This window comes from Cervus canadensis, chromosome 11 (genome assembly GCF_019320065.1).
Source record: "Cervus canadensis isolate Bull #8, Minnesota chromosome 11, ASM1932006v1, whole genome shotgun sequence".
Lineage (NCBI taxonomy): Eukaryota > Metazoa > Chordata > Mammalia > Artiodactyla > Cervidae > Cervus > Cervus canadensis.
The window spans coordinates 40,324,780-40,352,313 of NC_057396.1; the positions used below are offsets into that span (position 1 = coordinate 40,324,780).

General features: G+C 44.2%; 1 protein-coding gene across 1 annotated transcript in view; it reads left to right on the top strand.

Moving 5' to 3' along the window:
* TRIM66 (tripartite motif containing 66) overlaps window positions 1-27,534 on the top strand; it is a 68,013-nt gene that overhangs the window by 8,061 nt on the left and 32,418 nt on the right. Inside the window, exons 2-8 of the mRNA XM_043481439.1 lie at window positions 4,996-5,190; window positions 8,521-8,596; window positions 22,314-22,417; window positions 23,841-23,988; window positions 24,906-25,038; window positions 25,362-25,478; window positions 27,154-27,268. Coding sequence (XP_043337374.1) covers window positions 22,409-22,417; window positions 23,841-23,988; window positions 24,906-25,038; window positions 25,362-25,478; window positions 27,154-27,268 — 522 coding nt within the window. The 5' untranslated portion in view covers window positions 4,996-5,190; window positions 8,521-8,596; window positions 22,314-22,408. The remainder of the gene's footprint in view (window positions 1-4,995; window positions 5,191-8,520; window positions 8,597-22,313; window positions 22,418-23,840; window positions 23,989-24,905; window positions 25,039-25,361; window positions 25,479-27,153; window positions 27,269-27,534) is intronic.

Here is a 27,534-nt window from a genome sequence, read left to right on the forward strand (position 1 = left end):
TTTCTCCACCAAAGCCTTCTCTCAGCATTTAATTGCTTGTAGACTTTGGATAGCAAAGCCATCCTGAACTGGCGTGTAATGGTACCTCATTGTGGTTTTGATTTACATTTCTCGATAATGAGTGATGTTGAGCATCTTTTCATGTGTTTGTTAGCCATCTGTATGTCTTCTTTGGAGAAATGTCTGTTTAGTTCTTTGGCCCATTTTTTGATTGGGTCATTTATTTTTCTGGAATTGAGCTGCAGGAGTTGCTTGTATATTTTTGAGATTAATCCTTTGTCTGTTTCTTCATTTGCTATTATTTTCTCCCAATCTGAGGGCTGTCTTTTCACCTTACTTATAGTTTCCTTTGTAGTGCAAAAGCTTTTAAGTTTCATTAGGTCCCATTTGTTTAGTTTTGCTTTTATTTCCAATATTCTGGGAGGTGGGTCATAGAGGATCTTGCTGTGATTTATGTCAGAGAGTGTTTTGCCTATGTTCTCCTCTAGGAGTTTCATAGTTTCTGGTCTTACATTTAGATCTTTAATCCATTTTGAGTTTATTTTTGTGTATGGTGTTAGAAAGTGTTCTAGTTTCATTCTTTACAAGTGGTTGACCAGTTTTCCCAGCACCACTTGTTAAAGAGGTTGTCTTTTTTCCATTGTATATCCTTGCCTCCTTTGTCAAAGATAAGGTGTCCATAGGTTCGTGGATTTAACTCTGGGCTTTCTATTCTGTTCCATTGATCTATATTTCTGTCTTTGTGCCAGTACCATACTGTCTTGATGACTGTGGCTTTGTAGTAGAGTCTGAAGTCAGGCAGGTTGATTCCTCCGGTTCCATTCTTCTTTCTCAAGATTACTTTGGCTATTCAAAAGTTTTTTGGATTTCCATAAAATTGTGAAATTCTTTGGTGTCTAGTTTCTGTGAAAAATACCGTTGGTAGCTTGATAGGGATTGCATTGAATGTATAGATTGCTTTGGTAGAATAGCCATTTTGACAATATTGATTCTTCCAATCCATGAACACGGTATGTTTCTCCATCTGTTTGTGTCCTCTTTGATTTCTTTCATCAGTGTTTTATAGTTTTCTATGTATAGGTCTTTTGTTTCTTTAGGTAGATATACTCCTAAGTATTTTATTCTTTTTGTTGCAATGGTGAATGGTATTGTTTCCTTAATTTCTCTTTCTGTTTTTTCATTGTTAGTATATAGGAATGCAAGGGATTTTTGTGTTAATTTTATATCCTGCAACTTTACTATATTCATTGATTAGCTCTAGTAATTTTCTGGAAGAGTCTTTAGGGTTTTCTATGTAGAGGATCATGTCATTCTGCAAACAGCGAGAGTTTCACTTCTTCTTTTCCTATCTGGATTCCTTTTACTTCTTTTTCTGCTCTGATTGCTGTGGCCAAAACTTCCAACACTATGTTGAACAGTAGTTGTGAGAGTGGGCACCCTTGTCTTTTTCCTGATATTCAGGGGAAATGCTTTCAATTTTCACCATTGAGGGTGATGCTTGCTGTGGGTTTGTCATATATAGTTTTATTATGTTGAGGAATGTTCCTTCTATTTCCTGCTTTCTGGAGAGTTTTAATCATAAATGGGTGTTGAATTTTGTCAAAGATTTTCTCTGCATCTATGGAGATAATCATATGGTTTTTATCTTTCAATTTGTTAATGTGGTGTATTACATTGATTAATTTGTGGATATTAAAGAATCCTTGCATTCCTGGGATAAAGCCCACTTGGTCATGGTGTATGATTTTTTTAATATGTTGTTGGATTCTGTTTGCTAGAATTTTGTTAAGGATTTTTGCATCGATGTTCATCAGTGATATTGGCCTGTAGTTTTCTTTTTTTGTGGCATCTTTGTCTGGTTTTGGAATTAGGGTGATGGTGGCCTCATAGAATGAGTTTGGAAGCTTACCTTCATCTGCAATTTTCTGGAAGAGTTTGAGTAAGATAGGTGTTAGCTCTTCTCTAAATTTTTGGTAGAATTCAGCTGTGAAGCCATCTGGTCCTGGGCTTTTGTTTGCTGGAAGATTTCTGATTACAGTTTCGATTTCCTTGCTTGTGATGGCTCTGTTAAGATCTTCTATTTCTTCCTGGTTCAGTTTTGGAAGGTTATACTTTTCCAAGAATTTGTCCATTTCATCCAAGTTGTCCATTTTATTGGCATAGAGCTGCTGGTAGTAGGCTCTTATGATCCTTTGTATTTCAGTGTTGTCTGTTGTGATCTCTCCATTTTCATTTCTAATTTTGTTAATTTGGTTCTTCTCTGTTTCTTAATGAGTCTTGCTAATGGTTTGTCAATTTTATTTATTTTTTCAAAAAACCAGCTTTTAACTTTGTTGATTTTTGCTATGGTCTCTTTAGTTTCTTTTGCATTTATTTCTGCCCTAATTTTTAAGATTTCTTTCCTTCTGCTAACTCTGGGGTTCTTCATTTCTTCCTTCTATGAGGCATTTCTTCTGGATTTCCTTTGGCCAATCATCACTGCCTTATTCTGAGTCCATATTTAGTTTATCTCAGCATCCTCTGATGTGTGTATGTGCATGTCTTAGCCAAGATGGATTCCAGTGAAGAGGCCTATGGGGTAGCTTGACATCTCTTCCTATGAATTGATGCCCCTCCCTTTTGACCTCCAGGGAACTTTACTGTGTATGTATAGTCAGGAACGTCTCCTTGACTTCAAGAATGAGGAATAGGTGGTCTTTTATGTCTTATTTGGGCAGGGCTTAGCTTCTCCTCCCTCGTGCTCTTTTTGAGTATGTCTCCACAGTGGACGAACTCCATGTGCCCAGCCTGGGGCCCGTCTGTCTCCTGACTCACTGCTGCTGCTGCTGAGTCGCTTCAGTCATGTCCGACTCTGTGCGACCCCATGGACTGCAGCCCACCAGGCTCCGCCATCCCTGGGATTCTCCAGGCAAGAACACTGGAGTGGGTTGCCATTTCCTTCTCCAATGCATGAAAATGAAAAGGGAAAGTGAAGTTGCTCAGTCATGTCCGAATCTTCGTGACCCCATGGACTGCAGCCTACCAGGTTTCTCTGTCCATGGAATTTTCCAGGCAAGAGTACTGGAGTGGGTTGCCATTGCCTTCTCCCCTGACTTACTACTAGTTAAATTTTGGTGTACTTTCAAAGAAGATTATCCACAATTATCTGATAAGGCTATTAAAATACTATCTTTTCCAACTGTATAGCTCTTTGAGGCTGGATTTTCTTCATATACTGTAAACAAAACAACATGTAACAGATTGACTGCAGAAGTTGGTGTGGGAAGCCAGCTTCTATTTAGTCTTCTGCTAAGCCAGACATTAGGAGGTTTGCAAAAAGGCAAAAACAATGTCACTCTTCTCACTAAGTTTATTATTTGAAAGTAATTTTTCCTGAAAAGTATGTTATTCATGTTGACTTGTCATAGGTTTTTTGTGTTTTAATGAATTAATATTTTAAAATTACCTCACTTTTAATTTATAATATGGTAAATGGCAGTGGATATAATCACATAAGTAAAACCTCTTTGGGGTCCTCAATACTTAAAATAAGTAAAGTGGTTCTAAGACTAAAAGGTTTGATATTCTCAAAGTCTGGCGAAATAAACTTATCTACATTTAAATCTTTTAAGAGAGATTGTCCTCACCTCCATCAGGGCTGCTACTGTGGCAGTGCTCTGGGAAGTAACTTCCCTTAGAGCCTCAGAATGAATTCAAGATAAAAGCCCATCCATTACTTTATTTAGTGGCATTTTGCTGGGCTCCCAAGAAGCCTGGCCTCCCCTGCCTACTCCTTTGTCCTTAATGGGCTTGGCTCCCAAAGACTGAATTGAAGTGACAGTTCTCTTAAATTTGCATAATTACAGAGCTCTGGTTTTGAATTAAATGAGTTTTGTTTTCGTTTTTTTATAAATAAGTACAAATATAAAACTAGGTGCACTCTTTCTGCTTTTATACAATTACAAAACCTAAAACAGTTGATAAATGATTAAAAAACCAAAACAATCAAACTAACAGTGTTAATTTCATTTGCACATGATGTGTTGTTAAGCAAAATTGTCACCTCAGCTAAGTGAGGTGCACTCTGTTGTGGCTAAGTTTAGCAAACTTGTGCCACAATGATGGTGGTCCAGTTTCCCCACTACCTTCTCTATTCCAGGTTCTGTGGAACATTCATCATTGTGTGCCGTGATTTCATTTAGGCTTCCTGTGGCAAGAATCCGTCATTTACATGTTACCTGCTTCTTTTTCTTCTCATTATCCTGAGACAAAGTAACACTGATATGAACTAGATCCTAACTTTTTAACACTGCCTCTAAAATCCCATCATGGTGGATATATAGATGACCCAGAATATTTATACCTTAAAAAGCTGATCAGAATGAAACACTAATTTACAAAAGTTGTTGGAGAGAACTCACGAGGACATGTATGTGGACCTCAGCTTGAGAAACATTTCGGTTAAGAGAATGGCATCTGAAATCAGACTGACCTGGATTTGAATTTGAACTCTGCTATTTACCATCTGTCTTTGTGTCCAATTACCCAAATTCTCTGAACCTCATTTTCCTCAGCCTGTCTCTGATGGTTTTATCTAATTTTTTAAAATACAATCCCTATCTCCAAGGGTAATTGGGAGGATGGAGATAAAGTATATAAAGCACCTGGCATAAACTTGGCATTTAGTAAATTTCCTTCTCTTTTCCAAAATGAAATCTTGGATCAAGCTTGTCCATTGATAAGAGAAGCACAGAAATATCTGGGACATTTTTGAAGGCAAACCAATCCTGTAGGACACACACAATGTAGAAGACCCCTTCATGCTTTGTCTCCCCGGCAGATATCTGGGACTGTCTTTTGGGCCCAAGTGAGAGTTTGGACCATGCCCTGTTGTGGTACACGAGCCTCCAGTCCTAGGGACAGACACAGCCTGGACTTCTGAGGCCTTGGTTTCTGTGTCCTTTCTAGCCATCTCCCCAAAGAAGTAAATCACTCTGCTTTGTGCTTCACTTACAGGGAGTAGAGCTTGTTTGCTCTATACACTACTTCACACTTGAGAATATTAATGGAAAAGCCCCAGTTCTGGGCACATGTGTGGGCACAGATACAGGCGTGAGCTTTATGGGGCAGTCACCAATGGACCAGAAAAACAGAAGCGGACAGAGGGAGGCGACACTGATCTGCTTATTGTGCCAACGGGACCTGCACAATGTGAGTGCTGGCTTCTACCCTGTTAGCATTTGCTCTGTAAGAATTGCTTCCAGTGCTTGATCCAGGAGCTAGAGCAGGTTGCTGGGGTTCAATGGGACTGTCCCAGATGGTAAGTACAAAGGCACCACAGATTCACCTCCATCTCTGAAACAGTTCTCTTCCCATTTCATAGGAATTGAATTTCAGGTGTAGAAAGAATCAGAATTTAAAAGCCCACGGGATACTCATTGCTGAAAGCAACTCTGGGGAATCTGTGAGACAAAGCAAATCCTCTTGCTGCTTAATAGATCTGTTTTGTAGGCTACGATTTTTCATGCTTGGGATTTCCTTAAATTGGTGGCAGACTAAGAAACCTGGAGAATTTGATTCAGGGTTTGGCTGCCTCCCCAGAAGGAGAGGATATGTCCTGACCCACTAAACTTGCGAAGCAGGGGAAGAATAGCTGGGCCCCTCAGGTCAGTCAGGAAAAGATTTTGAACAGACTTGCTCTGACTAATGAACCATTCACCATCTATGCTGAATCCCCCTCCTACTGCAAGGAGGAGCTTGTGCCTTTCTTCTGAACGTCAGGTTTCCTGGGAGACAATCTCATTGAGAACTGTGAAGTCCTTGGAGACAGCAGTCAGGTCCCTTCATTTCATTATTCTAGAATAAGTCATGTTACATTGGTGCATTGAGTGTCTGCTGAATGAACTTGTGGGATGAAAAAGCCAGATCAGTTGACAGCATTTAAAAACATCATCATTTTTGTTTGTTTTGTTGTCTGCAGTATTTTTTAAGTGACTTGTAGCACAGGTCTAGGTTATCTGAGGCATTAGACCATTGCAGGTATTTTGAGATCTGAATTTTGAGATCTTTAAACCTTGGACAATCTACCTAACCTCTCTTAGTTCTCTGTTGAGAGTTTGGAGTACAGAAAAGATATGGTCTAATTAGATTTTTTAAATTAATAACTTACAAATCTTATTCTATTTATTAATATAGAAAATATAACAGTCACTTTAAAAGGACCTTTCATTAATATTTGAACATATTTACAGCTAATATTTGCTTTTATAAATTAATTTTTAAAAAAATAATTCAATTGTCTAGCAAATAAACATTCTAAATTACTTAAAGAACTCTTGGAAATACAGTAAAACTTATAAAAATGGAGAATCTTAAATATGTTTTAAAAGTTCCAGCACTGTTGCATTATTATCCAGAATATGTAAAGAGCTCTTACAACTCACCAATGTAAAAATGGGCAAAGAACTTGAATAAACATTTCTCCAGATAAGATACTATCACTAATATTTAGGGAAATACAAGTCAAAACCATGATGAGATATGACCTTACCTTTGTTAGCATGGCTGCTATTAAAAAAAAGAACAGAAAATAACAAGTGTTTGTGAGGATGTGGAGAAATTGCAATCCTGTGCACTGTTGGTGGGAATATAAAATGGTGCAGATTCCATGGAAAACAGTATTGTGGTTCCTCAAAAAATTTTAAAATAAATTACCGGCAATTCCACTTCTGGAGTTAAAAGCAGGGACTAGAAGAGATATTTTTATGCCCATGTTCATAGCATTCTTTGCAACAACCAAAACATGGAAGGAACCTAAGTGTCCCTGGACAGATGAATGGATAAACAAATGTGGTATCTACATGGAATGAAATATTATTCAGCCTTAATAAGGAAGGAAATTCTGACAAATGCTACAACATGAATGACCTTCAAGAACATTATATTAAATAAGCTAGTCACAAAAAGAGAAATATTCTATGATTCTGTTTACATGAGCTGTGTAAAGTAGCTAAATTTACAGAGATAGAAAGTAGAATGGGGAGTGCCAAGGGTGGAGGGAGGAGGGGATGGAGAATTGTTTAATGATACAGAGTTTCAGTTTTGTGTTTTTTAAAAAATTTAGTTATTTTATTGGAGCATAGTTGATTTACAATGTTGTTAGTTTCAAGTTTTGCCCATTTTTTAAATCAGGATTTTGTTGAGTTGTATAACAACTTTATATATTCTGGACACTAGATCCTTATCAGATAAGTGACTTGCAAATATTTTCTCCCTTTCCATGGGTTGCCTTTTTGTTTTGTTGATAGTGTGCTATCAACATAGTGAAAGTTTTAAATTTTAAAATCCCATGTACCTATCTTTTGTTGTCTGTGCTTTTGGTGTCATACCCAGGAAATTATTGTCAAATCCATTGTCATAAAACTTCCCTCCTATGTTTTCTTCTAAGAGTTTTATAGTTTTAACTCTCATGTTTAGGTCTTTGGTCTCGCTTAAGATTTCTACCATGAACTAATTATGCATATCTCAAGGCTTTGTTTGACTCTAAAATCAGAAACATTCAAAAGCTAAGATCATGGCATCCGGCCCCATCAGTTCATGGCAAATAGATGGGGAAACAATGGAAACAAGTGATAGACTTCATTTTCTTGGGCTCCAAAATCACTGCAGATGGGGAGTGCAGCCATGAAATTAAAAGATGCTTGCTCCTTGGAAGAAAAGCTATGATAAACCTAGATAACTTATTAAAAAGCAGAGACATTACTTTGCTGACAAAGGTCCGTATAGTCAAAGCTATGGTTTTTCTAGTAGTCATGTATGGATGTGAGAGCTGGACCGTAAAGAAGGCTGAGTGTCGAAGAACTGATGCTTTTGAATTGTGGTGTTGAAGAAGACTCTTGAGTCCTTTGGACAGCAAGGAGATCAAACCAGTCAATCCTAAAGGAAATCAACCCTGAATATTCATTGGAAGGACTGATGCTGAAACTGAAGCTCTACTACTTTGGCCACCTGATGAGAAGAGCCGACTCATTAGAAAAAACCCTGATGCCGGGAAAGATTGAAGACAGGAGGAGAAGGGGATGACAGAGGATGAGATAGATAGATGACATCACCAACTCAATGGACATGAGTTTGAGCAACCTTCAGGAGATGAAGGACAGGGAAGCCTGTGTGCAGTCCATGGGGTTTCAAAGAGTTGGACATGACCAAGCAACTGAACAGCAATAACAAAAGTCAGAAAACTAAATTCATACTAATGACAATTAATAGAATCATGGTGTTTGTTGCCAAGTTATTCTAAGTGCAAAGAAGAATGAAAATATAAGCTTTGGTGTCAATGTATCTGGGCATCTGAGTGTGAGTCCTAATATGCGTGTGTGTTCAGTTGCTCAGTCGTGTCCCACTTTTTGCGACCCCATAGGTTGCAACTTGACAGGCTTCTCTGTCCATGGAATTTTCCAGGCAAGAATACTGGAGTGGGTTGTCATTTCTTTCTCCAGAGGATCTTCGAACCCACATCTCTTGTGTCTCCTACATTGGCAGGTGGATTCTTTATCATTGAGTCACCTGGGAAGACCCAAGTCCTAATCTACATACCTCTTAATAGTTGCATAGTTTGGTAAGTTTTCCTGCCTGTAAAACGGAGATGATAATAGTTGTAATTAATTTATAGGGTTGTTATGAAAAGTAAGTGAGAACATACACAGAAAACATTCTGTGCTACATGCCTCGGATATAGTAAGAGACCAAGAAATGTGAAAAAATGCCATTATTTAGAACTTGTGAAACTGAAGTGGAAAAATCTGTTAGATGTGAATATGCTTAATTTGGAATCAGGCAGTTTCTTGAATATGCGGCATCTTACATTATTTAGTATGTCCTATGGTCTGGCCAGGCTGTTGTTACCTTCCATATTTGCATTTGTGGGTCAGAGTGGAATAAGCTTCCTCTGCTACTTGGAGGTTTTAGGATTCTCTGTTGTGTGCTATTTGTTGGTTCATATGTCTGTCTCCTTCACAGGCAGTTACTGAATTTTATGTACCAGGCCCTGTGGTATTTAGGGCGCTGAGATGAAAAGAGCAGGCCCTTGACTTCAGGGAACTCATATTCTATTGAAGAGCAGATAATAATATGGTGTTGTAGGAATGTGAAGGAAAGACTCTTTAGTTTAGGCAAAGGAGCAATACCTCTGGGAGGTTCTCAGTGCACAAGGACTGGTGGATATCAGTTGCTCAGTAAATGTTTTCTGAAGGACTAAAAGAATGGCACCCAAATGAGCTGACTGATGAAAAGCAGAGATGTCACCTAGCTCTGGCAAGTCCAGTGAGATACCCAATACCTGAACTTAGATTTCTGATCCTTAATTTGAGAAGCCAGGCTTTGGGAGTCTCATTCTTTGGAGAGAGCTTTTAGCACCTCCACTTTATCCAGCAGAGTAGGGTTACAGACTTGCTAAAAGGCTTATCCTACTTCTGCCAATCTGCGATTTTCAAATGTCACATAATGGGAATAGGTAAAGGGTTGGCAGGGGAGATGGATAGAGGCTGAAGAATTAAATAGGCCCTTAGCTTCAATGCCTCCAGCCACATGGGGCCACATGGCATGGGGATGAGTCCATTTCCATAAATCTATTCCTCCTGGTTGTTGGGCACAGCCAAGCAGTTGCCGTGTTGAATGGAAGCAGGACTGTGCCTGAGCTTAGGGTCTTTCCAGCTGATTTTCAACTCTAATCCCTCAGTGGAGCCTCCCCAGGCCTGCATGTTTGCAATGGGGCTCAACACAGGGGGAGGGCATGAAGTGGGCATCTTCTCATTCAGCTGGACTGTGCCTTGCATCTCTGCAATGCCACATCCTACACAGAACCTGACACCGGCTGAGGGCTTAAGTGAATACTTATTGAACAAATGATAAGCAATGGGTCCACAGAAATATCCCATGGCTCCTGTCTGAAAGGAAAACTTTTTCCAGTTATGACACTGCCCCTTTCTATTCCTCAAGTTGTGAGGTGCAAAACACATTTATCAAGCATCTTCTGGTTGGCAGAGGCTATATGGAATGTTTATGCCTGTATTATCTTTTCTAAACTTCACAGCAACCTTCTAACAGGTATTATCCCCATTTTACAGATGAAAAACCTGGGAATTGTGATTATGGAGGGTCTAACAACTACTGTCAGGTCAGGTCAAGTCAAACTCAGGTTCACCCACCTTTGGAGCTTGTGATCTGCACTGTGGTGCTTTGCTCGGGGGAGATTCCTCACCCACTGGAATCACTGCACTAATGGAGAGACTCAAGGGAGAATCTGAGGCAAGAACTGACCCTGCAACCTGAGACACTGGGTGCAGATCTTCCATTAATGCAGTCACAGCCTAGTTGAAATTCCCCCCAGCAACTCCATCACACTAGGAAGTGGATCTGCATCAGGTCTTAGGCCCTGAGGAAACCAGCTGGACCTGGTCTTTGAAAGCTAGTGATGGAGACCGAAGTAAAGGCAGTAAGTAGTATGCTGAGCACACACTGTCTCAGCTGTGCTGTGAGATGGCTGGAGTGGCGGGTTCCAGAAAGGCTGGATGTTGGAAACGGGTCTACTCAGCCAATGAGACGATCTCCTTGGGACTGTTTGCTTTTAAACCTGTTTGAAAATGGTCCCAGATCAAATTCTACCTGGAAAATTGGCCATTGAGTCCCCAGGTGATACTTTAAATAAATGCAGCAAGCTCTGAAGGAAGTTGGCATGCCTGAAACTGTTTACTATATGCTGGGTCTGTCTTCAAAATTTTCAGGGTTCCTCTGGTTCTGGGACTCCCTGGTGGCTCAGATGGTAAAGGATACACCTGCAATAAAATGCAGGAGACCCGGGTTCAATCCCTAAGTCAGGAAGATCCCCTGGAGAAGGCCATGGCAACCCACTCTAGGATTCTTGGCTGGAGAATCCCTATGGACAGAGGAGGCTGGCGGGCTACAGTCCATGGGGTCACAAAGAGTCAGATACAACTGAGTGACTAGCATCCCGCGCACACACACACACACACACACATACACCCCCTTATGATTATATTTGTTATTTTAGGAGAGAAAGGCCATTAACTGGATATTTCCTTCCCAATGTAAGTAAAAGGAACATTAACCTTTCTCTTCAAATCTAATAAAAGACAAATTCTAGATGTGAGACTTTGATTCTGAGGTCTAGATTCCAGTCTCTCCTTGTTTGGTATGTTACTTTTCCCAGTATCAATGTGGATGATGCATGCAGTTCAGGTATGGACAGAGACCCTGGTCTGGAAGTCATGGGCCCTGTAGCTTGGTCTTAGACACTAATTGACTGGGTGATCCTGGGTATTCCCTGGGACTGGAGTTGAAGAGCTCTAGGAACACCAAATAACCACCACAGCCTCCTGCTCCCTGAAGCTAGTGACAGGTAACAGCATATCCCTTGAAAACTGCAAATGCTGAAAGGGGAGCAATCTCTGTCCCTCCATGGGCAGGCCTTGGGGCTTTGGGAAGATGCAAAGAGAGGGACCTGATGCAAGATGCTACAACCTCAGAGTCAGAGAGGGAAATGGTACTTATCTTAATGAGCTGCTCATCTGGAGGGGCTCTAATGGCCTGGGGTGAGAGTGGGAGGTGGGAGTCGGGGGAGGGGTGAGGTCTCAGCAACAGAAGCTTGGCAGGTGAGATGACTCTGTTTGCTCACTCCAGGTGATGAACAGTGCATGCAACCATTGTGGGGTCTGTTGTGGGCAGTGACCCAAGTTTCCCAGGTGGAAGGCAGGCTGGGTGTGCAGCAGGTGCAGAACCTGGAGTGCTGGAGCCCTATCAGCAGGATGGTTTTTTTAGTTCACGAACATCTTTTCTCACATTAATTGGCTCTCTAGGGCCCTGGGAGTAGCACTGGTACCTAGGAACAGTACCGTTACTGGGAGAGCAATTCCCCTGGTGACAGGAAGGAGGCAGGCTGTGTTTTGGGGATGTACTTGGGTAGAGAGGGAGTTCAAGGTAGATGTGGTTCATGGACAGGGTCTTGGAGGGTCCTCTTGTCTGCTGGAACTCTCTCTCATTTAAGAGAGACCAGTCGTTGACTGCTGTGATGGCTGGAGAGCAGGAATGACCTATAAGCGTGTATTTCTAACCTCTCATTGAGTACATGGGACATCAGAATTCCAGAAAGTTCTAGAATTCTGCTGAATGTCACATAATTGGTCACTTACAGAGGAAAGAAAAAAAATTCAGGTAGCTCCCTTGCCTGTCAACCTAGGGCTTGTCTGGGCTTGAGGGACAGTAGGAACCACAGACCTAGAGTAGGATTCTGCCCTTGGTTCCCCCATCATTCCTCAGTCCAGGCCCAGTTGGAAATTGGGACAGTGGCCTTGCATAGAGTGTGTTAGTGCATCAGTTCCTGGATTGACTCTTGAGATAGGGAGTGGAAAGAGATAGAGGTGCCACTCTGTGAGATGAGCTCAGTTTCATCCTACCCATACTTTCTGCATTCTGCAACGGGTATTTTCTTGACACAAAAAGCTTATTTCACAGTCAGGCAGTTCCTAGGAGTATGTGCTCATCCATCTCCAGCCTGTATCTGTCACCTGGCTCTTATGCCCAGGTTCTGACTCTTGGCTCAGATCTGCTACCTAGCTTTGACTCACAGTCCCTGGATCCCCCTGCTTGACCTTAGTTCATGTAGTGCCTCTGTGGGTTATGCTCCCAAATCCTCTGGCTTCAACTCTGACCACTCTCTCCTATCCTGGGCCTGCGTTTCTAGTACCTAAAGGGCTCTTAATTGCTTGTAGTTCAGAACAGAAGCTTAGCTATGGCCTTAAAGGCTCTTCTCTATCTGACCCCACACTAATTTTATTCAAAAAACCTCATCTGTCATTCCTCTGCATGGGCTTTACACTCATTCCCCATAGGGCCTCACACTCTGTCATCTGTTATCCTCTGTTTATCGTGTCCCCCCTTCTGCTTCCTTGTTGAGTTATAGCCTATCCCAAAGTGAAAGTGCTAGCTTAGTCATCTCCAACTCTCTGTGGTCCCAGAAGTCTGTAGCCTACCAGGCTCCTCTGTCCATGGAATTCTCCAGGCAAGAATACTGGAGTGGGTAGCCATTCCCTTCTCCAGGGGATCTTCCCGACCCAGGGATTGAACCCCGGTGTCCTGCACTGCAGGCAGATTCTTTACCATCTGAGCCAATACAGAAGCCCCCAAACTGAAGATCTAGCTGAAATGTGACCCAGCAGAACTAGAGCACACAGGGATGGCAGTTGGCTTTGGAATGAGTAGGTTCCCCATTATTGGAATTGAACCCCGAAGGGTGAGACTAAAACATGGTAGCCGTTGCTTTAGGTCAGGGATCAACAAACATTTTCTGTATAGATAGGAAGTAATATTGGGCTTTGCACATCATAGAGGCTCTGTTATAACTACTCAGCTCTGCCATTGCAACACAAAAGCAGTCATAGATAATATCAAAATAAATGGGCATGACTGTGTTCTAATAAAAGTTTATTTACAAAAACAGAAGAATTCGTTTTCTGACCCTTGTTTTAGGCTCTGCTTGGGGAAATTGGGTGAATTTGAGCCTGTGGGTGGAATCAAATAGAAATATCTGCATAGGAGCCAGACAGGGCCAAAAGATACGGAAGGGAATCACAGGCAAGGGATAGTGTTAGGATGAGGTGCAGGCAGGGGAGAGCAGGAGGAACAGAAGGGAGTTTGGCACATATATAGAATTACTTGAAGGAGAGAAGTAGAAACTCTGTTTGGAAGGGAAATTTAGGGCCAAATTTCCTTTCCAAACAAAAGGATCTTAACCAATTTAGGCTATTCAGTAGACAGTACGGAGACATTGAAGGTTTGGGGTCAGTGGAATATAATCAAATCTGTATTTTTGAAAAATCATTCAGACTTACTGAGAAGAATGATTAGAGGAGACAAGACTGGATATAGAAAGACTTGCTAGGAGGCTACTGTAGTTGTTCAGGCAACAGGTTCAAGATTACTGGTCTCTTGAACCAGTGCTGGTCTGGATGTGTGTGCTAAGTCACTTTAGTCATGTTGGACTCTTTGTGGCCCTTTGGACTATAGACCACCAGGCTCCTCTGTCCGTGAGATTCTCCAGGTAAGAATACTGGAGTTGGTTGCCATGCCCTCCTCCAAGGGATCTTCCCGACCCAGGGATCGAACCCTCATTGTCCCTTATGTCTTCTGCATTGGCAGACAGGTCCTTTACCACTAGTGCCGCCTGGGAGATCTATCTATCTATATCTGATCTGGATGCCTAAGAATTATTTTGGAAACTTGCTAAAAATATAAATTCCCACACCCAGGAGATTTGGGTTTGGTAGATAGGGGATTTCTAATAAATCCTCCAGATTTGTAAATCATTGGTCCAGCGAGGCAGAACGAGGCCTGATCTTTTTAAAAGGCTATGGATGCCAGAGAAAGTAAAATATAGGTACTGCTTCCTCCTCCTGCTACCTTTCTCTGTTCATGGCAGCCCGTCCATGTTTTCCGTCACACACACCACCACTCTGCTCCACATCCCACTTTGGTCTTGTTCTATTGGTTCTCTTCAAAACAACTCTTCTGTCTCTTTCTTTCTGTTTCTGTCCTCATTTAGGCTCCCATTAAACCTCTTCCCTACTCCCCACTCCCCTCTCCCATCTCCAGTCCATCAGTATTAGTTACTTAGTCGTGTCTGACTCTTTGCAACCCCATGGACTCTCGCCCACCAGGCTCCTCTGTCCAGGGGATTCTCCAGGCAAGAATACTGGAGTGGGTAGCCATTACTTTCTCTAGGGGATCTTCCCCACCCAGGAATTGAACCTGGGTCTCCCACATTGCAGGCAGAGACACCAGGGAAGCCTTAGTCCATCAAGGCAGTCATAAAGCCCAATCTGTCAGTCTTCAGGACCTTTTTGGGTGACCTCTGCTTTTAGGATAAAGGCTCCTTGGCTCAGCAGGCACGGCTCTTCAGGAGCATACTCTCCTGCTAGTCTTTCCAAGCTCATTCCTGTCACTTTCCCTCTGTGCTCTTGAAAATTGTCCTGTACTCTGGGCTTTTGCAATTATCCCGGACTTGTAGTCTTGACCCATCCTCATATCTTCCCTCTAACTTGACCCTGTTTTTCCTTGCTGTTTCTCTCCCAGCTTGTGTGACTGTATCTCCCTGGGGGGAGGGGGAGGGTTGGCTGCCAGGGACGCCTCTCAGGACCTTTCTGCGCTGCAAATGTGTGTCTTCTCCATCTGAAGTCCTAATCCTCCGCTGTGACGGACATTTGGTCACTATGGCAACTGACTGTGACGTCACAGGATAAGGACTTCAGGTGAAGTGGCAGGAGCAGGTGAGTGTGTAGGAGACAGATTTTAATGTCTGTCGAAGCCCCCTCACCCCCACCCTCCTTCTGTGCCGGGGGCATGGAGGGCTATCTCGGGCTCCTGCTGATTTTTAGAACGCCGCGGTGAGAGTGTGTGCCTGGCATCTGCGTGCTGCAGTAGTGTGGGGCTGACAGAGTGTGTCAACTTGAGCTCTGGCTGTGCCGGCACCGCTGCTGCGTGAGCCTGTTATTCCATTCTGGATTGCTATTTTGATACCCAGATTGCATCATTCTTCCTACGTATAAACAGGGGGTCCCCAGGGCCCTGCAGCTACTCACTTCTCCACCAACACTGTTGTGATGAGCTCTATTTAAATGAGCTGCCGGATCGGGGCAGGTTCCAGCCACACATGAGCACTGTCATTTTGGGGAACATGGAGGGCTGAAGGATTTTTGGATCGAGTCCTAAAAGGCTGGGAGTGATGGCCTCCTGAGCTATGCAGAGGGCGACAGAGCTAGTTCCTGAAAGTTGAAAATCTCGTTTTCTTCCTTCTGAGCTTCTGTTCCAAGGCACCCAGAGGATTAGGAAGGAGATGCAGCTAGGAAGAGAGTCGCCTCTCTGAGGTCTCCCTCTCGCTGTTCAGTTTGGGAAAAATACTGCAGAGCCTTCGAGATAAACAGGAACAGGAGGAGTCAACCAAGCCCTTTCTTGCAGAAGCGTCTCAGGTGAGCTGGAGAAACGCAGCCCTGGCTGAGGATGCATCAGGGAAAGGAGGAGAAGACTCAGGCTGCTCCCCTTTCCCCACCCAGTACCCAGCTCCCCGAGGCTTAGGCCCTGTAGCCCAGCTGGCTGCAGCGTGCAGGGTGGGTGTTCCTGGGCACTTGGTAAGCACCGTCCTCTGGGACCTGTGGTGGGCTCACCTGTCGCTCTTCTGACTTCTCCCCCAGGTGTTGCTCTAGTCACAGGGCAGCAGGCGCCACAGGTAAGCCTGCTGGCAGCCAGGGGCAGGAGCAGAATCACCTTAGGATCGAAATCTGTCTTTCTAGCAGGGAGGGGGCATCTGGGGAGTGGGTGCAACATGTTCTTAAAGGTGGTGCTGCTGCTCTGAGCTTTGGGCTAGAGGAAGGCTTTGGGGGGCTCATGTGGTGGGGACCTTAGCTGATGCCCAGTACCCTGGGGCTGCCTTGGGTGGGAGGGCAGGAATGGTTAGTGAGGAGGGCCAGCCTGCCAGAGGATATAACTGGAGAGTTTTTTCCTCCTTGTATAACGTCTGGTAGAGGCATAGAGAGGTAGAATGTGTTACTTGTGGCTGCAGAGGTAATCAGGGACTGCTCAGTGGTTCAGGGTGCCGTCTATGGTTTACAGGGACCTGTGTTTTTGTTTAGCTATATCCCTCCCTCTCTCTGGGCCTCTGTGTCACCGTCTTTATGGTGAGGGAATTGATTAGGTGAACAGTGGGAAAAGCTAGGTCTGGAAGCTAGGTTTGTGAAGCTTTGGGTCTACAAGTGAGGGCTGGCAATAGAGATCAGTCTTCTCCAGACGATGCCGCTACTCTGTTGGAGTCTGAGCGTGGGCCCCAGCTGCAAAGTTTCAGGGAGCCCTGGCCAAGAGCTTTAGAATGAAGGGCTTTTTTAACCCTCAGAGGGCTGCTTAGCACTGAGCTCAGGCTCATGTGCACGTGTCCCTACCTGTTGGGCCGGCTGCCCCAGTGCTAGTTTTTTGAGACCTCTTTGGGAATTCTCTCCCACCCCAGCCCCATGCCCAGGTTGCCTTGGCACCGCCCTTCATATCTGAGGGTAGACTACCCACTCTTGGTCCTCTTCCTTCCTGCCTCGCTAAGTTCTGGGCTTATCGCGCTCTCTAGGCAGCAGCAGTGGTTGTAGTGCCAGATCTCAGGCTGCACCCTAAGTCTGCTCGTGGGTCTTTCTGTGAAGCTGGGAGTTAGGGGAGGCAAATTGTGTCCTCCAATTCCCTACCACCACCACCACCCCCCCACCCCGGGGACCTGGGATCAGACATCCTTCTGTCTGTTGGGCATCTGCCCTTTTCTCTTCTCTGCCAGAGGGGAAATACATAACAACTGCACTCAGAATCTTTCTTAACTTGTTGGGGCCTCTTTAAGACTGGGTGAGCCTGCCTTTCTCAGCTGCTGAGATACAGGGGCCGATCTATCAGGCTCAGCCACAGTGGGAAGGGGTACTCACTCTATGGCACTGGTCCTCAAACTTGGTTGTACATTGTAATCACCTGGGAAATTTTAAAAAATACTGCTGCTTGGCTCCCACCCCCTGAAACTGATCTAATTGACATGGGCTGTGGACTGGACATCAGGTTGTTTAAAAGTGCCTCATATGATTCAAATACGTAACAGAGTTTGAGAACCACTCATCTACAGAATGAAACTGCCCCCAGATTTAGTTTTCTAGGCAGAAAAACTCTGCTTCATTTGCCTTTTCTCAAATATCATAATATTTCTTAAAACTGTAAGCATCGCTGGGGCTGTCTCCCAGCTCTTCCTGGATTTCAAATTCAAATCCAGGGGTCCAGATCATCTTTAAAGTTTGATCATTATTATGGAATATTTTACTTATAATCAAATTACTTAGTTAATTTAAAAAATTAAAATTACCTTGTTTGTTTACACTTGAGTTGACAGTGAAAAGTGAAAGTGTAGTCACTTTCTGTCCATGGAATTCTGTCCATGGAATTCTCTAGGCAAGAATACTGGATTGGATTGCCATTTCCTTCTCCAGACACTTGAATTAGGAGTATAGCGACATGGGCAGGGGTGAGTTTTAGAGGTGGACAGACTTGGGTTCCAGTTGTAGTTCTGCCCCTACTTTCTGTGATCTGTAGGTGACAACTTCTTGGAGCCTCAGTCTATCCAACTCTGAAATGGGGATAATGCCTACCTCTGTGTAGTGGATTGACAGTTAAATAAACCTGTAAAGTGCCTAATATAGGGAGTGGTGGTAAAAGAATAATCTGCCTTACCCTCCCAGAGCCCAGAAATGCTCACTCTTGTGATAGAGAGACCGAACAGCCTCAGTTTTCAGAGGACCTCTGGTACCTGTGAGTTCTTCACTCTGGAAGCAGAAGCGCCATCTCCTTTGGGGATGGTTGTGTGGCTTTTGGGCCCTGGTCCTCCATTTCCCAGAACGGATGTTCCTCTGTATGAAATAAAAGCTCAATGTCGTCGCTTGAAAAATTCAAGTAGAAAGGAGAAAGCAATATATCTAAACAATATCTTATGTAATATGTGATATAGATAACTAAATTAATATTAAATGTTATAAACAGTATTAATAACTAAATGTTAAGTATTATAAATTGATATTTGGTCATTTTATATATATGCACAGCTCTAAGAGTTCATGTGTTCCAGTTGTCAAAAAAAAAAAAAACAACTTTGGTGTCCACATTGAAAAATGGGGAATCTTCTTTAAAAACAAAAAGCTCAATGTTGACACAGCTTGATGGGGGTTAGGGAGGTTACAGACCTCCTGAGGGGAGATAAGAATTTCTGGGCAAAAGTTATGACACAAAGAAAGCCCATGCTCTCCGTGTCCACTCCTGGGACCTGGGACCTGGGACCTGGGACCGCTGCCGCTGCGGTTCTCCAGCTCTGCTGTCAGCTGCAGCAGCCCCTCTTCAGATGGGAGGAGCTCTTCGGTCCAGGCCTCCCTCAGCCGAAAGCCTGTCCCTGACTTGCTGGCAAGGGTGGTCTTTCTCTTCCCATCTTGCCCAGGGGAATTATTTCTGAAGCCTAGTTGCAGAGGAGGAGGGTTGAGAAATCTGTGTGTGTGTGTGTGTGTGTGTGTGTGTGTGTGTGAGTGAGTCACACTCAGTTGTGTCCGACTCTTTGTGAGTCGGATTGTAGCCCACCAGGCTACTCTGTCTATGAGATTCTCCAGGCAAGAATACTGGAGTGGGTTGCCATTCTCTTCTCCAGGGGATCTTCCTGATCCAGGGATCGAACCGAGGTCTCCTGAATTGCAGGCAGGTTCTTTACTGTCTGATCTACCAGGGAAGCCTGGTAATCCATACTTCCCTCCTATTCCCATTTCTCTCACTTAAGGATGTAGAAAGTGTGATTCAGAGAAAAGGGGTCACTCACTGATTTTAGGTTGCACAGTTAGTGACAATCTTGAACCTGGAACCCACATCTCCCAATTCACAGCCTTTCCTAAGGCCCACACCTCTGCTATGGATCAGACCTGATTCCTTTATTTTCCTGGGCTGGTTTTTTCCACCACCCAGAAAACTTCCAGATGGCTTTTTTCTACTTTCATTGGCTGCGAGTGCAAGGAATACACATGGAATACTCAAACTGGAAAGAAACATAATTGTTGAATATGCTAAAAATCATGCAATATTTTTTAGTATCAATTGTGGATTATTTTTGTATGTAGTCATATGAACAGATAGTTAAAATGCAATGTGAATATATGTTATATTAGAAGGATGTTCAGGGTACTGTGGGAACCCTGAAGAGGGAATAATTAACTCTTCCTAAGGGAAATCAACCCTGCTTCTCAAAGCTAGAACATTTGAACCAGTTTGGAAGGATGAATAGGAAGGAGTTTATCTGAAAAGGAGTGGGGTAGCTAGAAAGAGTATTTTAGGGAGAGGGAACAAACACTTTCACAAACACAAGAGTTATGCAAAGATTTGGTGTATTTAGGGGATAGCAGAGGTATTTGGCATAGCAAAGACATAGGATGTGTGGCAGGTGAAGCTAGAGATGAGACTAGGAAGAGTTGAAGCCAGTGTGGAAAGAGGCTTGAGCCACACGCTAAGGATTTTGGCCTTTAGGGCCATGGGAGGTACAGGATGTGTGATGAAGCCTTGTCTGATCTATTCAGTTATTTCTCTTTTTCTCATCATGCTAATGAGACTGTGTTACTATGACTAATCTTTGAGCATCTGCTACCAGGGAGTTGGAAGCCTTATGGAAATTATTTTCAACAATTAGGACAGCATTTCTGACCTGGGGGAAATGAGGAGGGTCTTCCCTGACCAGCCAAGTGGAAGGGAGGGACAGTTGCATGATGCCCCCTGTGGAGAACATCCTTTTCCATGTCTGTTGACTGGCAGAAGAGTATCTAGGAGATTGCATATCCAGCTCTGTCATTAAAGTCCGTGGCTCTGCGGAGGCTAGGGGAGGGGTTTTTTCCTTGGCTGGGAGGAGTGGTAGGTGAGAAGAGCAGTAGTAAATGATTGTTTGGCATGATTTTGTAGATTTGATTTTTCCAGGATGTATCAGTTACCTTTTGCTGCATCGAAAGCCACTCCAAATCTTAGCGGTTAAAACAATAACCAAGCTTTATTTATGGTTCTGCAGGCTGAGAGTTTGGGCTGGGATACTTTGGGTGGTTCTGCTGGGCTGCGCTGGGCCTGGCTAATTGCTGCTGTGCTTACCCGTGTCTGTGTTCAGTTGGTGGGTCAGTTGGGGCTCCCTGGCTTGTTTTGGCTTCAGGTGGCTTACCTGAGACAACTAGGCCTCTCTGCACCTGGTTTCTTATCTCCCAGCTATCTAACCTATTGTTGTTCGTGTGGCAGTATTCAAGTTCTGAGAGGGAGAGCAGAATCATATAAAGCTACCTGAGGTCTAGGCTTAGAACCTATTCAGAGTCATTTTTTTGCTGCATTCTGATGGCCAAAGCAGGTCATGAGGGCAGCCTAGCTTCAGAGGAGAGAGAATGGACTACACTTTTTTTTGAAGACTCCACTTTTAATGGATAGGATTGCAAGGGCATGGGCACACAGAGGGGAAGAATTTATGGCCACTTTTTCAGTCTTTCAGTCTATGTGACTTTCATCACATGGGAGAGTTAATAATTAAGGTTATTGTCTTAGCATGAATGGGATATGAGAAATCTTTTGAATTCAAAGTCAGCATTCATGGAGGATGATGTGAACTCTCAAGTATTGTTTAGTGCAGTCCTCACAGCAACTCTTGTTTTCCATTTCTGTTTTGCATATGAAGAAACTGGTGTACCGAGGAGTTAAGTGGGATTAAGTGACTTGCTCAACCAAGGTCATTGGTAGTAAACCTGGTGTTTGGCCTTGTTTGTCTGCCTGCAGCTCTAGAGCAACTGCCATTGTGTCATTTTGGTGATAGGAAACAGAGAAGACCATGGTGTTATTGCTCCATCACTGGCAGAGCCAGCCCCTTTCCAGGTTGTCCTCATTCCTGGGCACAGGCTCCTGGCCCTCGGGAGCTCGTCTCCTTGCTCTCAGTACTAAGGGCCAAGTACTTACGGAGTGGACCTGAAGTGCTGCAGTCTTCAGGGTGGCGGTGTCATACTGCTAATGTAGTTCAGGAACCCACCATGCTGACGAATGTGTTGGAGACCTCTGCATTTCTCTGGAGAGAGGGAGGTAGGACAAGATGTTCATGTTCACGGGTGAAAATACACATATCGGGTGTACCCAGCATGGACTGCATGGAGAAGGCGCAGCAAAAGCTCTTTGAGCCCCAGGGGCTGACCAGTTAGTCTTGGTTGTTATATATCTCCTAGATGAGCAGGCAGGCAGTCCTTGCCTTTCTCTGGCTAGAACTTTCTAAAAGCTCTAGCTTTGAAATCTCTAAAGAAATTCTCCTACATAGTAATATAAATGGCTGGAGCTGTGCCCTGGGCTAAGCTGACCCCTTTGAACTTAGCCAGCAGTGGGAACTGGGCTGTCAGGGCTGTGAAATGCAGGGTGGGAGCAGCAGGAAGGCACCTGATTATCACAACTGGAGCAGGGTTGGGCCTCTATTTTGCAGGAAGGAAAGAGATGTAGGATCAGGCAAAGTTGAGGATGTGGGGAGGTCTGTAGGGCAGGCCCCTAATAGGTTGGTCATGTCCAGAGTACCTTGATGGTAAGTGCAGGCTATGGCATCAAACACACTTCATTTTGGCACAGATAGTGTTGGTACATACCTGGGTGTTGTGTATTAGAAAGGCTTGTGTCTAAGTCTTATGTATAACCTGCCATGTTGCCCTGACTATGCTCTCTCTTCCCTCTTCTCCCAGAGCTCATCTCCTGTCCTGGGTGTGAGTGAGTATACATCACCAGGGATGTAACTGAACATTTTCTGCTGCAGTGCTTTTCTTCTGGGCAATCCAAGATGGTGAGGGTAAGTCAGCACAGGCAAAGAAGCAGCTAATCCTTTTCAGAAATCTGTGCGACCCTGTCCATAAGTCTGTCCACCCATTGCTTCATCTTACTTGTTACCCTTCCACCAGTTTACCTAATCATCCATCCATCCATCCATCCATCCCTCCTTCTGTCCAGAAGAGAATCAAAATGTTTCAGTTGGGGAAGCAAAATTAGTGTGTTTTTTTCTCTCTCATAGCTTTTACTGAAAATTATGACTACTAAGCTTTTATTCCCTCCACCCTCCCAATACTCGAGCTGAAGCTCATTCACCAGCCGGGGTTAGAGGGGTTCATCAGTTTTGCTTGTATTTAACAACTAATACCTTTTCCCTGAGTTTCTGAAATTTCACACCACTTACTGACTAGTATCCCTTCTTATTCTTTCTCCACTGGGGTATCCTTGCCACTACATTTTATTCATTTGCCATTTTACTTACTTGCTCCTGTATTACATTCTTACTGAATGTCTGACATATATGCCAGGGCCTGTTCTGAGTACTAGGGAGACAGAGACCAATGTCTCTACCCTCAAGGAATTAATAGTTTAGTTAGTAAAACCTACATTTCTCCTCTTTTCTTTTTCTTGCTGTAGGTTTGTCAGATCCCAGGGTGAGGACAAAGCTGTCAGAATCCACATCAGTTTGGTGGCCTCTATTATTCAGCACAGACAGGCTAATTTTTCAGAAATCTTTTCATCTCTCATATCAGCCCTGCATGATATTTTCTGACCAAATGAATGAACATTTATACCAGGAGAAGGCCAGAGATTCTTGGTCCTGGCAAGCCCCAGCAGTGGAGGCACAGCTCTGAGAGTTGGTCCGTCTTACTCTTTCCTGGCTATTTATGATTATCTTTTTGTGCACTCATATAGCTACAGTTTCTTCTTCTCCATAGCATGTTGAAATTTTTGTGTTTGCCTGTTCTTTGCATTTTCCTCCCTTGTCTGCCTGGTGAAGTTCTACTTGTCATTCAGTATCCAACTCAAATGTCACCTCTTTATGTCGCCTCTTTCCTAGCCTCTCCTAGATGGAACTCCTGGAAACCTCGCTTTGCTTCCTTAGCACTTGGTGCATCCTTTCATCACAGCATAACCCACTGAGTGTTTGTCACACTGTCCAGGCTATGTACCTTGAGAGCAGAACCTGGCTTTATTTATCTGCATATCCTCAGCTGCAACACAGGATTTGTGTGAATAGGCCTTGAGGCCACTGCTCTTAGTCACATGCTTTCCTTCATGCGCCCCCGCGTGTCCCTTCCAGGCCGCTCTCCAGAATGGACTGCACTCCAAAATAGTGGAGGAACAGCTCTGTGGGTCCCCAGTCCCTAGCGTATTTACCACTCATAAAAGCAGGTCCAAATGATGAAGACGCTGTCAGTAATTCCAGAACTCTCTACTCCTAGAACTGCTCGGAGTGCAAGGAGAAGAGGGCAGCTCACATCCTTTGTACCTACTGCAACCGCTGGCTTTGCAGCTCCTGCACGGAGGAGCACCGACATGGCCCAGCCCCTGGGGGCCCACTCTTTTCCCGGACCCAGAAGGGATCTCCAGGTATCACTCCCTCTCCTCCAGTAGCTCACATACCCCCACTCCTACCCCTGGCCCCAAAGTAGTACCAAACCACAAAATCTTTGGAGAAGAGCTCTCTGCCCTTGTTTCCCTGCTGGGGGTGAGAGTAGGGGTGAGCCTTTCCTAAAGAAAAGCTGCAGTGTACCTTCACTCCAGGCTGTCCCTGTTGCCAGGCTGGGGCAGGTGGCACATGGGGAGTAGGTGACTGTGAGTGAGATGGTGCAGGGAGGAAAAGTCTTGAATTACCGTGGCAGCTACTTGAGTTCCCTGTCTTTCACCTCTGTTTTAGAGCAATCAGACCCCACTTCTGTTTAGTTACTTGATTAATTTAGCATCCAGGATCAGGGTTTGTCCATTTACCCATCCAGCACCATCTGTTTTAAGTGACGATCTTCTTCAAAGTCTTTTCTCAAGGCCCTTGAACTGTGGGAAGGGTTTTACCTTCATCAGACAGGAGCCAAAGTTTATGATCCGTGTGATCTGATCTGGGTAGCTGGTTTCAGCCTCAGTCTGGATTGGGCAGCTGGTTTCAGCCCCACTGTAACAGAATCCTGGTCAATGAGGAGGTGTAGGTTAAGTTCTGGAGGACTCACTATTCTGCAGGAGATCCATGTGCAGCAAGTAGCAGGCACCTTCCTCAGGCTCAGCAGATGGTGAGATGTCTGGGGCTTGATGGTGCGTTATTTCTGGACAGCTGTGCATATCTGGCCAGTGTAAGCCCACCTTCGTCCTTGTGTTCCGGGAACCTACTGGCCCAGAGAGAGGGTCAGTTTTGCACCACCTTCCCTCTAGCTCTGGGTCTTCCCTGTGTCCATAGAAGGCTGAGGGTGCTCAGTGGAGCTTAACTTAAGAGGTCTTCCTGAGCAAAACATGCCCACTTTCTCCATCTTCTCTGGCAGGAGTGAATGGTGGTTCTGGAGACTTCGCCTTGTACTGTCCTCTACACACACAGGAAGTTCTCAAGCTGTTTTGCGAGACCTGTGATGTGCTTACATGCCATAGCTGCCTCATGGTGGAACACAAAGAGCACAGGTGGGGCAGGGTGGCTGCCCGAGGGGACCTGGGAGGGCTCTGGGCTCTCTGACCTGTGAGAGTGCTGGGTTCCCCGTGCGTGGAAATGCTCTCCCTGCTTAAGCCAACCTTCAGTCCCCAGGCCGGGTTGAAGGTTTTTTCTGTTCTGGTGTGTGGGGCTTCTCTGGAGAAGCCCTGAAGGGCTAAGAGTCTTTGACTCCCTAGATGTAACTCCAGCCTCCCTGGGCCTGACGGAGACAATGCACTGTGGGGATTCTTGCTTAGCTGGCATGCTCAGAGTAAGACTCGGTCTTCCTCATTTTTTTCTCTGCCTCCTCCTCTAGGTGCAGACATCTTGAAGAAGTTTTACAAAACCAGAGGATGCTTCTGGAAAGTGTGACTACACAGGTGGCACATAAGAAATCCAGTCTACAGACATCTGCAAAGCAAATTGAGGACAGGTAGCACCAGCTAGCCCCTGGTCACGGTGGAAATGCTCTGTTCCCTCTTACCCTGGGCCCCAGTACCAGGATGGAGTGGACATGCAGACGCCTATGTCCCAGAAGGCACATGTCCTGGTCTTAGAGGTCTCAGGGCCAGGGTGGGGGTTTCGGGTCATCTCTTGGTGAATGGAGCCAAGCTAGGTGAGGATGATCACAGTGAACCTGGGCTAAAGTGCCTGCCTTCTGAACATGACCATGAACTGACCAAAGATAGGTGCTTAAGAACAAGGGCACAGAGTAGATACTGGAGAAGAGAGGGCTGTTTATTATGTGAGTACAAGTCAGTGGCAATCTATCCTTTATCACTCCTTTCCTAATGTTTTCGTTATACATCTAACACATGGTATGAAGTCATCAATATTTTGTGTAGAAAGAGAAATAAGCATGTGATCCTCCTGAGATAGGATCACATGGCAGGCATTGGATTGGGCATCATGCATGCATCATTTTGATCAGTTCTTACAATTCTTTGAGTCAGGGGTTATCTCTGTTCTACTGATGAGGAGGGTAAGGTTCAGAGAGTTTAGGTGACTTATCTGAGATCACACAGCTAGTCAGAGACTGAGTTGGGTTTGGAAGCTAGGTCTGTGTGGCTTCACAACCTCTTTGTTTTGTTTTTTTTTCAATGGATTTACTGAGATATAATTTATATACCGTAAAATTGCCCTTTTAAAATGTACAATTCAGTGGGTTTATTTTTTTAGCATATTCATAGAGTTGTACAACCATTATTATGATGTGAAAGTCACTCAGTCGTGTCCACCTCTTTGTGACCCCATGGACTATAGTCCTCCAGGCTTCTCTGTCCGTGGGATTCTCCAGGCAAGAATACTGGAGTGGGTTGCCATTCCCTTCTCCAGGGGGTCGTCCCAATCCAAGGATCGAATCTGGGTCTCCTGCATTGCAGGTGGATATTTTACCAACTGAGCCACCAGGGAAGCCCTACTGAATTGTACATTTTAAAAGGGCAATTTTATATGTTTAAATATAATTTTTATATATATATAAAAGATATGATTTTTATACCATAAAATTTCCTTTATAAAATGTACAGTTCAGTGGGTTTTTTTAAAGCATATTCATAGAGTTGTACAACCATTATAACTGTCTACTTTTAAAATATCATTTTTATCACCCTAAAAAGAAACCCATGCACATTAGCAGTCACTCCCCATTCACCCTGCAGCATCCCCAGGCCTTGACAACCATTAGTCTACTTTCTGTCTCTACCTAGGCTCTTTTCACTGCATGATGCTGTTTAGTAGCGTATTCTCCCTTTTAATAAAATAAGAAATTACATGAAGTCATACCTATGTTCACTCTCTCTGTCCTACCTCTAGTGCTGTGTGAAGTGGTGAGCTATTGACTTGACCTGGGGATGGACCTGTAGTTTGCTGAGAGAAAAATGAGTTGAACTTTGGGCCATTGGCCCATTTAGATCAAGTGGGCTGGGTTGTTCTAAGGGCAGGATGGATGGTGGAGGAAGGTTCTTATTTCTTTACATTCGGTGCCTGCTGGTCCCTGATTTCAGTAGGAAGCCTCCACATTGTAGGCTCTTACGTTTGCTTCTGTAGGCTGTTGTAGGCCTGGAGGGAAGGGCTCACCATGCTCCGTTTCCTCCTGTTGTTTGCAGGATTTTTGAGGTGAAGCACCAGCACAGAAAGGTGGAAAACCAGATCAAAATGGCCAAGATGGTTCTGATGAATGAACTGAACAAACAGGCCAATGGACTCATAGAGGAGTTGGAGGTATACATGAACAGATGTTTAGGTTCTGTACTCTCCCTGGGGCAGAAACCAGGCACATATCAAATATGTCTCATGGCTCAGAGATGCCTGGGCTAGAATTCAGATGTGCAATTTCCATAGCTCTCTGCTACTCCCTGTATCTTAAAATGTCCTGTCTAATTTTGGGAAGTTGGCTCATTAAGGGCTTAGAAAATCAGATCAAACTCCCATTAATGCTGTGGCAGTAAGGCAACTGCCTTCCTGGACTTTGCAGGTTTACGGCCTTG